At 45.1% G+C, this 14,936-nt stretch overlaps 1 protein-coding gene across 4 annotated transcripts in view; it reads right to left on the bottom strand.

The window, feature by feature from the left end:
• HERC3 (HECT and RLD domain containing E3 ubiquitin protein ligase 3) overlaps positions 1-5,662 on the bottom strand; it is a gene marked incomplete at both ends in the record, with an annotated part of 127,916 nt that extends 122,254 nt beyond the window's left edge. For 3 of the 4 annotated variants that reach the window (XM_079717296.1, XM_079717294.1, XM_079717295.1), the window contains one exon: positions 5,415-5,640. In XM_079717296.1, coding sequence (XP_079573422.1) covers positions 5,415-5,640 — 226 coding nt within the window. Of the gene's footprint in view, positions 1-5,414 lie in introns of all 4 variants that reach the window. The other variant, XM_079717298.1, reaches the window with a different exon arrangement.
• Positions 5,663-14,936: the final 9,274 nt, after the last annotated feature.

Raw genomic sequence — 14,936 nt, forward strand, 5'->3', positions numbered from 1 at the left:
ACCCATGGACAAAATTTCAGGATTATTAAAACCAAACTGTCAGTACCCAACCAAAACTCAAACTCAACTCTCTTTCCTCTTCTCCTTTACATATACCTGGGGATAATACTACTGACCTACTTTACAGGACTATCATGAGGATTAATCAGCTTAAAAATGATAAGCACGGGCCTCCCTGGTGGCGCAGTGGTTGAGAGTCCGCCTGCCGATGCAGGGGATACGGGTTCGTGCCCCGGTCTGGGAGGATCCCATATGCCGCGGAGCGGCTGGGCCCGTGAGCCATGGCTGCTGAGCCTGCGCATCCGGAGCCTGTGCTCCGCAACGGGAGAGGCCACAACAGTGAGAGGCCCGCATACCACAAAAAAAAAAAAAAAAAAAAAAAAAAAAAAAAAAAAAAAAAAAAAAAAAAAAAAAAAAAATGATAAGCACATGGACATGAAGAGAGCTTGTAATATGTATAGTTAACCACTTTTACAATTAACAAATGAACTGAGCCTCTTGTATCACAGTGCAAACCACTGTGTTAATTACTTAAAAGTAAACTGCAAATTTTTAAAACACAAATAACATCTCACATTGAAGAATATGCTCATAAATAAGTATATATTTTATAAAACATTGAAATGTCTTTAAGGAAAGTAGGCTGAGTACTACAGACAGAAAAAAGTAACTTTTGATCAACCACACCAGAAAAATAAAATTATTAAATGACATTTGCCCCTGATCCCTGGGCCTCTGGACCAGAAAGCTGTCCACTCAGCTGTCAAAGCCGTCAACACCTCCATGGGGTTTGATGACTACCATTCTCATCATCAGAGAGATGATGAATTTGTGTAAACCCTCCCCCACCGGCAATTCCTACTGAGGAAGAGATGGGCCCCTAACAAGCGCAGTGTTGAGATCTGAATATCTGCTATGGCACCTTCTGCCTTTTATATCAGAGTTATGCCCATGGAAACACGCATTGCAATGTTAGGAAGTCATTACCAGATTTCTTCTGTTTCCTTTCAGCTCAGTTAGTTGGCTTTTCGGCAAAAACTGATTAACATAACAGAGTTATGGCATCCTTCAGATGCCCTAGAGCAACCTGATAAGCTGCTTGAAAGTGTTACTTCTACCAGCGTTACCAGCAACCACAGCTCTGGGAATTGAGGCTTCTGAGATGTTCTGCTTTATAAACCTCATTTATCAAACGGCAGGAGAGCTGTTACATATGGTGATGGGCCTTACGGAAATACTTAGACTGAATACAAAATGTGAATGTGAATTGGATTAAATTACCTACAAGAAAGAGAGAAACTAACTCACGAGGAGGTAAAAGGAACCAATCACAGCTGTGAATCAAACAGAGCTGCACAGAAATGTTAGTCTGTTTACTAATTGTTACTCTTGGGGTTTGCCATGGAAAGGTTTCCTGGGATGTCTAGGCAGAATTTTTATTTATTTATTTATTTTGGCTGCGTTGGGGTTCTTAACCACTGTGCCACCAGGGAAGTCCCCAGAATTTTTAAAATTTAACACAGGTTAAACTAAATAATTGCATCTACCACAGTTGTTGCCTACTCAAGACAGGAAGAAAGGTTAGAGGTTTACATAAATTCAGACATTCCTGATAACACAAGGATTAGCTTAAGCTGAAATCCCAATATGGGAAATCAGAGTATGTCTGGGAAAAGGAGAAGGGTCCCTTCACAAGAAGAGTTGTGTTGACAGTGTGGATGGGTGGGAATAAGAGAAGCACGATAAACTGAGGTAAGTTGTTTGAACTTTTTTCTATGGGCCACTAGTTTCTATTTTAATTTAATAAAATATTTCAAGACTTGCTTAATGTTCAGTTATAGATTAATCACTTATTTAAAAAAACATCATTTAGAAAAAAACTCATGTTTTGTTTGCTTTATTAAAAAAAACAAAGAGGCACACACGTCTTCCTGTAATGCAGCTCTTGAAACTGTATGTTTTAGGAAATTATGAGATGACTTCATGGGCAAAAACATGAGGAAATTAGTTAATCCTCCTACATTGTCCTAAGCACCGAAACTATCCCTGATTTTGGGGAAGAGATAAGGTTGATATCACAATGTGAGGGAGAGAATGCAGGAGAAAAATGGGAGAGAAGTATGCATGACAGTAATAATCCAACACCTATTTAAAAAGCTGGACATTGAGTTTAGACGGGGCTTTGATATTCTGCAGATAAAAAATGCTTCTGGGGGGCTTCCCTGGTGGCGCAGTGGTTAAGAACCCGCCTGCCAATGCAGGGGACACGGGTTCGAGCCCTGGTCCGGGAAGATCCCACATGCCGCGGAGCAACTAGGCCCATGCGCCACAACTACTGAGCCTGCGCTCCGCGAGCCACAACTACCAAAGCCCGCGAGCCTAGAGCCCGTGCTCCACAACAAGAGAAGCCACTGCGACGAGAAGCCCGCCCACCGCAACGAAGAGCAGCCCCCGCTCATCGCAGCTAGAGAAGGCCCGCGCACAGCAACAAAGACCCAATGCAGCCAAAAATGATAAATAAATTAAATTAAATTAAAAAATGCTTCTAGGGATCACAGACCTCTCCACCTTTGGCCAAAGCACAAATGAATGAGTCATGGACAAACCTAAGCTAGAACCGGCAGCTGCTGGCACACTGGGGAACATCTGGGCCTGCGTACCCAGGAGTTTCAGTGCCTGAGGTGTCCTGGAAACACGCTCCCATGCCACACAGAGACATACGCGACGTTGGTCACACAAGGGCAGTGCTAAGAAGGAGAGAAATCCGCGTACAAGGAAAGCACAGTAGCCTCAGAAGCAGCAAACGCAATAGGAAACTATTAGATGTGCTCACGGAGGAAAAACAGAAATCCTTTAAGATGGTCGCGGAGGGCTTTATACCACCGCTCCGTGGCACGGACAAAATTCCCCCAAAAATGAACCCAGGTACCGTGCAACTTCGCCAGCCAGAGACCGAGTGTAGGAAGGGCCACTTCACCGTCGGCAGGGCAGACTCAAGGCACACGTTCAAAGCGAAGATCTCGGTCCTTGCGCGTCCCCTACGTGACCACCTTCTCCCACCTTTCTTTCCCTCCCTCACTCTTTTTAATCCTTCCTACCGCTAAATCCTTTGGTCTGGGCAATGCTGTTGACCTGCAATGGCAGACCTGCCCACTGCCCCCGGAAGCATGCTCTCTGGGGAGGTGGCCTTTTCCCAAGCTCCCTCCCCCAAGACCACAGGGGTTACTCGGGGCTGGCCTTCCTGTGGGCCCAGCCATTACAGGCTGCCCGAAACAGGGTCCCTCTGTCACTGACGTCCCCTCCGTGCCTAGCAGCTCCCCAGGTCACAGCTCTCAATAAACACATATAGAAAACAAGCTCACTCTCTTCTTCCCACTCATTAAAACTAAACCCAACTGGCTCATAAATAAGATTGAGAACACACCTACCAATGAGAAAATTAGAGAGGGAGGCTCCCTCCCACAGAACCTTTCCATTCAACGAGGCACTCTTCCGCAGCTGCTGCGCCGTTTATAATGAACAGGCAAGCTTAACCAGCAACAGAAATTTCTGGACTCCGCTGCAATTTACACTAGAGCCTGGCTCGTTCCAAATTTCGATTGCAAGCACCGGCTGGATTGCGTGGTCGAGCCCGAGAGCCTTCTTGGAACATGGCTGGCTGGAGTCGCTCGCCGTCACTCGGCCTTGCCTCCCGGGAGGGAGCAGCTGCGGGCAGATGCGGGCTGGCTGCCCACCCAGCGCCAGGGGCTCTGGTAGGGGGAGTCGGCTGGAAAGATGGCAGATGGCACTCAGGCATATTCACCACGCTGCCATCCGCAGATCTCTGCTATAGCTGGCCTGCAAGGGCTTCGGCTTCCTTTTTCACCTGCCACCCCAGGTCCCATCCTCTGGCCCCAGGTCTTAGGACCAAGGTGAGCCCTGAGGCACCTCTGAGAGGCTGGCCCTACCGGGAGGCGGCCCAACAGACAGCAGGGTCACCGAGAAAACAGACACGAGGGTGGGAGGACGGCGGCCTTCACAGGCTACAGGTAGCCTTGGGGCGACTTCTTTACCATCTGAATCTCCTTCTTCAAGAGCTACAGAACAGCGGGGAGTCACCTTTTCCAGGGAAGGAGCTGAGGTTCTCGGAAATACAGAGTCAGAGGGGAGGGAACGCCTCCTCCACCAGGTGTGTCTGACTCCAGAGTCCCCTGACCCGTGGTGTTCTCAGCAGGCGTTACCACAAAGATCTCCTGGTCCCCAAAACATTCCCTTCAAAGGCTGGCCAGGGTGGGTACAAGTCCTCCAGGATCACCGGTGTAAAGCGGGCCTTACGGGCCTCTTAAAGTGGGTCTTGAATGTAGACATTCCCCCCAGACAGGAGCACGCCTTGGGCTGGGACCTGCCATCAACCCCCCTGCAGGCATCAGCTGTGAGATACTGCGCTCAGCTGGGGAACAGGGCATGCGTAGGAGCGCCATGCAAGACACAAGTGAGTTTTTACAGGAGGCGAAAAAAGACCTCAGTTTTTTCCAATATGAAAAATATTTTTTAAACTCAAAAACCTTCCTGCCACTTCCATAATAGCTATATATTATAATTTTGTATTATATTCATTGGTTAAACACATAATGATTAGGATTTACTAACTCGATTAATGAACTGGTGGCACTGTGAACTGAGTTTTTATTTCAGTGAACAACAGGATCTACTTACATTTGAAAACGCGTAGTATGAGGTGCGTTGTACACAGAAAGGTGTACATACACGTGTGGCTCGTGCTACAGACCCCTTCCTAGAACTCTGCAGAGTCCAAGGCCCACAGCTTAGGAGCCCCTGGCTAGAACACTGGGCACTGCTCTGGGTGGGCAGGCCTGGAGCGGCGGCTTCTCAAGGAGGCTCTAATGAGGGAACCAGGAGGCAAAGAATGGAGAAGGAGCCCACAAATCGTGCTTCACATACTTCACAATTTATCCTTAAGACCAGCCCTGCAGCCCTTTATCCAAGGGTCAACATAAAAATTAATGATTACAAGTTAATACTGATACATGCTACGGGAGAGAATAACTATGAGAAAAGAGGGAGGCAGGCACGGGGAGAAAAAAAAAAAGCTCACCCTAATGCCAAACTGACTTTCCTAAAAGAACACAAAAGAATAAAATTATCTAGACAAAAACCAGCAAGGCTGTTTTTCCATGAAGCTTTGGCCTCTTGATGTGATTTGGACTGAACAAAAGAGACAGCAAGTGACAAAGAAAATGGCACATGCTACTGTGAAAAATACTACACAGTCACAATTTAAGACCCTACCTCATCATTTCTCACCAAAAGGAGAGCCTCCCTGAAAGGTCAACACTTGGTGAGGAAACCTTCGGCCAGCCTTCCCAGCCCTCAGCCAGCCTCGCCCGGCATCGAGGCTGCCTAGGTGCACTCACCTGGCTTGTTTCCTTCCCTCTCGTGGCCCAGCTGCCCCTTGGTGTTCAAACCGCACGTGTAAACTTCCCCATCCTCCAGCAAGAACACGGAGTGGTTTCCTCCGCAGGCCACTTCCTTGACGCTTCTGTCGGATACAAATCCACACACCTGTGGCTCGGCCACAATCCCTTGCAGGTTAGCGCGGATCCCAGGTTGGCCCAGAGACCAGTATCCCCAACATAACATCGTTCTTGTCCTTCAGGGAGTCATGTAGCCTAGAAGAGAGCTTTGTAAGAAAAAAAATAATAATAAGGTGCGGGGGAATCAGAAAAAAAAAAATCACTTTAAGGAATAAATGTAATCAATTTGAAAGAAGCCCTCCCCTTAAAATTCTTCAGATACCTTGCATCTCAAAATAAAACATATTAATATTGCTGAAGGTAGCTATAATAATAATGCTATTTTTGTGTTTTAGTAAGAGTTTTTAAAAATGTCTAAATAAATTTTGTGTAAAGGACCAGTGAACACAGGCCGAATGTGGTTTTCAGATCACTGATGAAGAACTGAGTACAGGAGACCTGCTGAAACAATGTCTGCAAACCATGATGGCAATAACTGTTTTGAAACTACCCTCATGACTTCAGCTTGTCCTCTCTTGTTGAACCTTTCCTTTGAGTTTTCTGGTTTTGGGTTTTTTTAAACTAACGAACTAATTTTGAACTAACTAACTCCTTTAGGTAGCCAACTGTTAACTTGCATAGTAGTAATTCACTACTCAAGACAAAAATGAGAAACGGGAAAAACGGGGAAAAAAATGTTATCTTCTCTGCCATTCCCTCTTACACATCCTTCAGGATCTGGGTCAAGCTTCAGTTCCTACCTGAGAGCCTCTGGGGACCATTCCAGCCCCAGTCAGCGTGCATCACTCTGACACATCTACTGTACGGCCTTGATTGGAAACTTCCTCTGTCTCTTATAACTTAACTCCTCAGCCAAATTTTAATTGCCTCAGGCAGAGACCACAGCATGACATATACCTCTCTGATTTAGCAGGTGCCCAGTCAACCTCTGGCTGATTGATTACAGCTGACTACCCCAAAGTTTCACTTCCTTTTCGTACAAACAACAACTAAAACTAGAACTACTACATGACCCAGCAATCCCACTACTGGGCATATACCCTGAGAAAATGATAATTCGAAAAGAGACATGCACCACAATGTTCACTGCAGCACTATTTACAACAGCCAGGACATGGAAGCAACCTAAGTGTCCACCGACAGATGAATGGATAAAGAAGATGTGGCACATATATACAATGGAATATTACTCAGCTGTAAAAAGGAACAAAACTGAGTTACTTGTAATGAGGTGGATGGACCTAGAATCTGTCATACAGAGTGAAGTGAGTCAGAAAGAGAAAAACAAATACCATATGCTAATGCACACATATGGAATTTTAAAAAGCAGTACTGATGAACCTAATGGCAGGGCAGGAATAAAAACGCAGATGTAGAGACCGGACTTGAGGGCACAGGGTGGGAAGGGAAAGCTGCAATGAAGTGAGAGAGTGGCGTGGACATATATACACTACCAAATGTAAAACAGACAGCTAGTGGGAAGCAGCCGCATAGCACAGGGAGATCAGCTCAGTGCTTTGTGACCACCTAGAGGGGTGGGATAGGGAGGGTGGGAGGGAGACGCAAGAGGAAGGGGATGTGGGGGTGTATATATACATATGGCTGATTCACTTTGTTGTACAGCAGAAACTGACACAACATTGTAAAGCATTTATACTCCAATAAAGAACGTGAAAAAAAAATGTTATTCTGAGTTACATGCAATCATGGGAAGGAAGGGAGGAGAGATAAGATGCAAACTAGGGATAGGGTGGGGGGGGCGGGGGGGAGGACAGACATTTAAAAAGAGCAGCAAGATCACAGTCTAGTCATAATTGAATTTTCCCAATTTGCTCAGCTGCTGTATCTGTACTAATTCCTTTCTTCATTTTTAATGTTTCACGAGTTTGTCTTTTCTCTCCTACCAATAATTACATCGACATCACAGGGCTTACTACACCACAGTCACTGTACTAAGAAGCATTTTATATCATTATCTCATTTCATCTTAACAACTCTGTACCCTAAGCACTATTTTTAGCCTCATTTTCAGATAAAGCAAGGCTCAGAGAGATTAAGAAGCATGCTCAAGGTCACAGAGCTGGAGCGAACACAACCAGGCTAGGAATCTAGGCCTGAAGCCAATGTGCATGCTCTCATCCACTGGGCTACACTGCCACCCAAGTAGATTTATACATCACCTACAAGAGCAAGAACACACACCAAAAAAACGTATGGAATGATGTAGTCAGTATACAACACAAGATGTCTTAGAAACTTGAAAATAAAGTTGCCCTCAGAGAGTGAAAGTAGTCAGAATTAAGAGATAAAGGATGAGATTAGGCAGCTGAAGCATTAAGCCATCCCCTTAATCAGACAAATACAATGTGTCTAAAAATATGGTATTAAGATCTGGACTTCCCTGGTGGCGCAGTGGTTAAGAATCCGCCTGCCAATGCAGGGGACACGGGTTAGAGCCCTGGTCCGGGAAGATCCCACATGCCGCAGAGCAACTAAGCCCATGCGCCACAACTACTGAGCCTGTGCTCTAGACCCCACAAGCCACAACTACTGAGCCCGCGAGCCACAACTACTGAGCCCACGAGCCACAATTACTGAGCCTGTGCTCTAGAGCCCACGAGCCACAACAACTGAGCCCACGTGCCACAACTACTGAAGCCAATGCGCCTAGAGCCCATGCTCTGCAACAAGAGAAGCCACTGCAATGAGGAGCCCGAGCACCGCAACGAAGAGTAGCCCCCGCTCGCTGCAACTAGAGAAAGCCCGTTTGCAGCAACAAAGACCCAATGCAGCCAAGAATAAATAATTTATTAAAAAAAAAAAAAGCCTTTGGGACACAAAGCCTCACTTTAGATAGGACAAAGTATTTCTTTAAAAAAAAAAAAGAAGCTATGATTGTATGTCTACATACGCAAAGGTCTATAAACGATGCTGACACCAGCTTTATTCATACTAAACAAAAATGGCAACAACCCAAATGTCCATCAACATGGACACTACTCATCAATAAAATACAATGGAACACCATTCATCAATTAAAAAGGGCCACGACTGAAATGCACTTCATGTAAGAGAAAGCTGCAACCCGATGTGGTACGACCTTTCTGAAGAGTGAAGGTTAGTTTAAAATAAATTCCTCCAAGGTGTTAGGGACTGCCCTTTTGTCTAATCTCTCTCCTCAAGTCCCTCTTTATCTGGTAACAAACCCTACGCCCTCCTGCACAAAGGTGAGCGTGACCCTGGCCAAGCCACTCAGAGAAGGACACCCCTAAGCCACTGTGATTGGTGCAGGGAGAGGGCCAGAGTCCTCCCCCATTAAGTCCCATGGAGCTCTGATGGAAGACTGCCTCTTGCCTCTGAAGGTAACTGTAGCTGCTGGAAGCTACCTTCCCTGTCGCACAGAGGATACCTGTAAGACATTGGGAAGCTACCAGCCAGAAAGGTTCAAAGACAGGAGACAGAAAGAGTCCCACTGATGCTGACTGAGCCTTGGGCCCCCTCTTGCCTAGGGCCAGCACCCCGACCTTCACTCTTCCTGAATACAGTTGTGTTTCATTACTCATGGATTCCATACTTGTGAATTTGCCTACTCACCAATATTTATCTGTAACCTCAAAGTCAATACTCGGAGCCTTTTTGCAGTCATTCCCAGACATGTGCAGAGAGGTGAAAAATTTGAGCCACTCTCTGTGCACGTTCCCAGCTGAAGTCTAACAAGACGACACTCTACCTTCTTGTCTCAACTCGCACACTGTAAGCGAGTGATCTTTTTGACTCTACTTGGTGCCACAGTTTTCATACTTTTATATTGTTCTGTTGGTGATTTTGCTGTTTAAAATGCCCCCCAAGCATAGAGCTGAAGCACTGTCTAGTGTTCCTAAGTACAAGAAGGGTGTGATGTGCCGCACAAAGAAAATACATGTGATAGATGAGCTTCGTTCATGCATGAGTTCCAGTGCAGTTGGCTGTGAGTTCAATGCTAATGAAAAAAGAGGAAATTCACTCACCAGTACATGTGGCCGCTCTGGAAAGTGCTAAAGTAACATCTATAGTGCATAATGAAGCTACAGAAGAGATAGAAAAGCAACTGAATATCTGGGGATTCATGAAATGATGCCTGATTATAGCGTGTAGTAGACAGCACTGTTGTGAGGCTGAAAGCCAAAGAAATTTACTGTCACGTTACCCAGGGTCAGGAAAATGTTAAAAAAAAAAAACTCTTCCTGACTAGTGTTTTATTATAAAGAAATATTATATAGAGTTAATCATTTGTAAGAAATAGGCATCAAATAAGGTGTCCAAAAAGAAACACACTTTTTTCTAGGTTTTTTTTTTTTTCCTTTGGCTGCACTGCAAGGCTTGAAGGATCTTAGTTCCCTGACCACGGATTGAACCCGGGCAGTGAAAGCACGGAGTCCCAACCACTGGACCACCAGGAGATTCCCCCCAGAAACACACTTAAACATATATGAAACAAGGTTACGTACTGATCTGTTGACCAGAGGCTCTTGGCAGGAACCTAACTAACCCTGTGTTTCCCCAGGAGCAATGACTCAGTCTTTATTAATTTGGTGTTCTCAGCCACTTCATAGAACTTAACTACCACGAAAAATGAGAATCACCTCTATGCAGTCTAATAAGTCCCTTCTTTGTTTGCTTAAGAATGAATGTCTGAATTGGATTTGTCACTCGAAATTTTAAAAAAAACTCCTGATAATATTCACATTACACTATTAATAACAACAGCAGGTAAGACTTCATTTGAGCTTATGCTGAGTCTGGCACTTTTCTATGTGGTTCACAGATATTAAACCATTTAATCTTCTACGAGGTAGGTACTGCTATTATCAACTCAAATTTGTAGATGAAGAAAGTGAAGACAAAAGAGAATGAAGAAAAAGAAAGTGAGACAGAAAGTGTTGAAGTGACTTGACTAAATCACACAACGAGGTAGTGGCAGAGCTTGGATTTAAGCCCAGAGAGTGTGCTCTGGACTAGTATGCTATACAGTAAGGAGTCTAGAAAACGGACAGCCAAACAGTCAGCACTTCCCAATATCTCCAGCTCTGTCCAGAGAGAAAGGGTACCATAACCAGTCAAGCTGCCTATTTGATCTGCTAAGTAATTATTGCCCAATAATGGAGATGGGGAGATCAGACTCCATAACATTAATCATTACATTTACCCAGCCACTTGCCCTGCTTAGATTCCATGATTAATAAGCAATCTTAAATTACTTGGTTTCCAAGGCAGATACTACTATGGGGAAAGAATACTGTGACCAGCTGTCCAAAGCATCCCAGCCTTCTTGGCATTTCTACTTCTCATTGTTAATTTGGCATCCTGGATCTATCAGTTTCTTATAAGTCTGTTTAACATGATTCAGTCCTTGAGCGTCAGCTGAACTCTGGATGCTCTGGCCAACTGCAAGCCTGCGTAAGCAGCCTGAGGTACGGCCTCATCCCTGATTCACTAGTAGAAGCCATTTATGAAAAGAGATAAATAGGGGTATTGTTAAAATCCTGCCCACCTGAATTATAGTAATGCAATCTTCAAGTAGTCAAATGAAAACTACTTATTCAAAAGATGCAGACATAGAGAACGGACTTGAGGACACAGGGAGGGGGAAGGGTAAGCTGGGCGAAGTGAGAGAGTGGCATGGACATATATACACTACCAAATGTAAAATAGATAGCTAGTGGGAAGCAGCCGCATAGCACAGGGAGATCAGCTCGGTGCTCTGTGACCACCTAGAGGGGTGGGATAGGGAGGGTGGGAGGGAGACGCAAGAGGGAGGAGATATGGGGATATATGTATAGCTGATTCACTTTGTTATAAAGCAGAAACTAACACACCATTGTAAAGCAATTATACTCCAATAAAGGTGTTAAAAAAAAAAAAGAAAACTACTTATTCAGAGGTCACTAAATAGCAACCACAGAGAAGATGTATTCCTATCAAAGAATTATTAACCCTAATTGGAGATATGGTCTACCTCATCACGGCGCCCTGCCAAAACTAGAGCAGGAGGCACTAAAAGCATCTAGCTTTCAGGAGAGAAGTTCAGTGCACTGAAGAGAAGTCAGATATTAATTTAGCTTTCACTTAAAGTACACTCTGGTGGAACCCCCTAATCTAGGAGCTGTTGGTGTCCATGAATTTAAAGGTCTATCTTTGGCAATGTTCTTCATCACTGCGCATTTTGATCTCCTGCGTCCTCTCACCCATTTTTCCTCACTCACCGTCTCTCCCTTGCTTCTAGAGGAGTAGAATCTTTCACTTCCCTTCAAAACACACAATTATAAAAGGTGCTACAGAAGAATACAGGACTACACACCAGCTCAGCACCCGCACCAGCCACCTTGGCTGCCCCGGGCCACTTCAGTCCGGCCCCTCCATTTCCTGCCTCTTATCTCCCCGTCGCAAAACAAAAGGAAGAAAGATGGACCTTCCGTTCCTTCCCTCCGTGTCACATCTCGCACTTTTCCCAGTCCTTCTCCTCATCTATTTTTGGTAAAAGACTCAGGATAGTGTTAGCAGGGCTTAAGCGTCAAAAGGACCAAAGTTCAAGCCCCAGATTAACCACGTGCTAGCTGTGAAACCTTGGGGAAGATATTTAAACACTCTACGCCTGTTTCCTGTCCCTAAAGGGGCAAGAAGAGCAACAGGGCAGTTGTGAGGACTAGTGACAGGATGCGAGTGACAAGCGCTTAGCGTGGGGCCCGGCACTCAGTGCAGGTGGCCAGTCACTGTCAGCTGCTGCAGCACCTGCTCTAGGTGCAGGACTCTGCTCTGGGTCCTCAGCACGCAGGGAAGCTCCCCAGCGGGCTGGGGTGTGACTCCCTTCTTCCTGTGCTTAGCGTCTGCTGTTCCGCCAGATCTGCACTAGGGCAAGGCAGCGCTACCCTGGCCGGCATAACTTACACGTAGGAAAGTCAAGGTTGCAAGGACAAAGTTTTTTGTATGTATTTTCTTTTAAATTCTGGGGAGGCCAAGGGTGGGGGTGGGTAGATAAATCTCCTTTTATCAGTCCTAGAGAGCTGAATGCTAAAAGACAAGCTGCAATTCCTAAACTTTGTCTTACTAATCAGACGGTGCAAACATCAGCCTAACAGCTGATTCTTATTTCTTTGAAAGTCACTAAAACCTAAATAACACTCAGGCAGGACTTCTAATCTCATTTATGATAGGGATAAGCTTTGTTTCAAATAAGCTCAGAAGCCTTTACCTAAATGGTATACGGGGAAGGGAGGGTCTTTTCCAACAGCAGGAAAAGGGAATGTCCCAGGCTTCAGTGTTCTGCAGGCACTCCCCAAATCCAAGCTTTGAATAAATCTGGAGCCAAAACTCCAATGTAGAATTAACTCCAGTAACAAAGAAGATTTATTCTAATGACATACTTTATTGCCAAAAGTTTCCTACCACAGGCAGAAACGGCACACAAGGCAGAGAGAAGTTTTCAACAGCGTGAATCCACTCCTTGCTGGTTTCTCTCTCTCTTTCACTTCAGCTGGACTTTGGTCCTCTGACCCTTTTAGCCAACACAGGAAACATTCCTACCCCTCCCCTGATGATCCCTGCACAGGTGGGGCCTTCTTTACTACCTGCTGTTGGGCTTTGTACAACTAGAAGAATGAGCTTTCCATTGTCTGCATAAGGTGCCGTCTGCCTTCAGAAAAAGACACTTGACCAGACTGGTAAGAATTAAAAAGTCTGACCGTGCCAAGTCAAGGGTATAAAGCAACCAGGACTCTGACCCACAGCTGGTGGGAGTGGAAGTTGGCAGAGCCACTTTGGAAAACAAGTGGGCATTAATTCTAGTGAAGATGTAAATACCCCACGGCACAGTAATTCCATTCCTAGGTACATGACCAGCACTGTGCAACTTATCAAGTATCTACAGTGCTCCTTCGCTACGCTGAGAACTGGAGATACAAAGATGAGTAAAGCCTGGAAACTGAGAACTTTGTGATGGAAATGTTACATACCTGTACTGTCCAATATGGTGGTCACAAGCGACATGTGGCTACTGAGCACTTGAAAGGTGTTTAATGTGACTGAGGAACTGACATTTTAATTTCATTTCATTTTAATTATTTTCATATAAGTAGTCACATATGGCTAGGGGCTATCCTACTGTACAATGCAGCAAGAAACTCATGAATATATGCCCCAAGGTATATGCAAAAGAACATTCATTTCAGGAACAGAGACAACCCAAATGTCCATCTGTAAGAAAAGGGATAAGCTGCAACACATGCATAAAATAGAACGCTGTACAGCAGTGGAAGAGAAATGAATTCCATCTACAAACATCAGTGCAGCTAAATCTTAAAAATGGTGTTGAGGAGGGGAAAAAGTCACAGAAGAATTCAGAATGTGATGCATCTTTACAAAGTCCAAACACAAGTATAACAAGTATTTGGAGATAAAAACATTAGTGGTGGGCTTCCCTGGTGGCGCAGTGGTTGAGAGTCCGCCTGCCGATGCAGGGGACACGAGTTCGTGCCCCGGTCCGGAAGGATCCCGCATGCCGCGGAGCGGCTGGGCCCGTGAGCCATGGCCGCTGAGCCTGCGCGTCCGGAGCCTGTGCTCCACAATGGGAGAGGCCACAACAGTGAGAGGCCCGCATACAGCAAAAAAAACAAAAAAAAAACAAAAAAAAAAACATTAGTGGTGCTAAAGCTATGAAGAAAAGCAAAAACACGATCCATACAAAGACTGAGAGAGATCTGTGTATATGTGACAATGAAGGGTACCTTCTGGAAGGAGCACAAAGGGAGCTTCAGTAGCATGGCTGATGTGCTGCTTCTGTCCTTTTATGGTCGTTTGTAGAACATATATTACACATACTGTTTTATGCTTTCAGATACTTCACAGTCTTTTAAAAAATGAAAAAGTACTATTGAGGTAAGATCACTGCTTCTTGCATCTCACCCACCAATTCCCCATCCATGAGCAGACTGAGAGCTTCTCCATGTAGGGAACCAGGTTTTACTCATCTGTGTATCTCCTGTCCCCAGCCTAACAAAGGAGCACCGTAGATGCTTCATAAGTGCCTAGAAAACTGAACCCTAATCTGAGAAAACCAGATCTCCCACAATCTAAAGTTGTTACCAGTTTTGTTTGCCAGGTTCCGTTAGATACACAGTCCCTAAGCAGCAACAAAAACAACAACAATGTATTTCCTCCATTCTCCATGTGCTGTCCCCTCACCGCATTTTAGCAGATCTGAAAGCAGAATGCCTTTTACCATCCAAGCTGTCATTACATAATGGTGTTTCTCAATGCTAGCACTGAGGAACGGAAGCTCCATGAAGGAAGGACTGAGCCGCTTTGTTCATTTCTCTACCGCTAGAGACTAGACTAGTGTCTGGCACAAGGGAGGGCTCAACAGATACT

The sequence above is a fragment of the Hyperoodon ampullatus genome (genome assembly GCF_949752795.1).
Source record: "Hyperoodon ampullatus genome assembly, chromosome: 1".
Classification (NCBI taxonomy): domain Eukaryota; kingdom Metazoa; phylum Chordata; class Mammalia; order Artiodactyla; family Ziphiidae; genus Hyperoodon; species Hyperoodon ampullatus.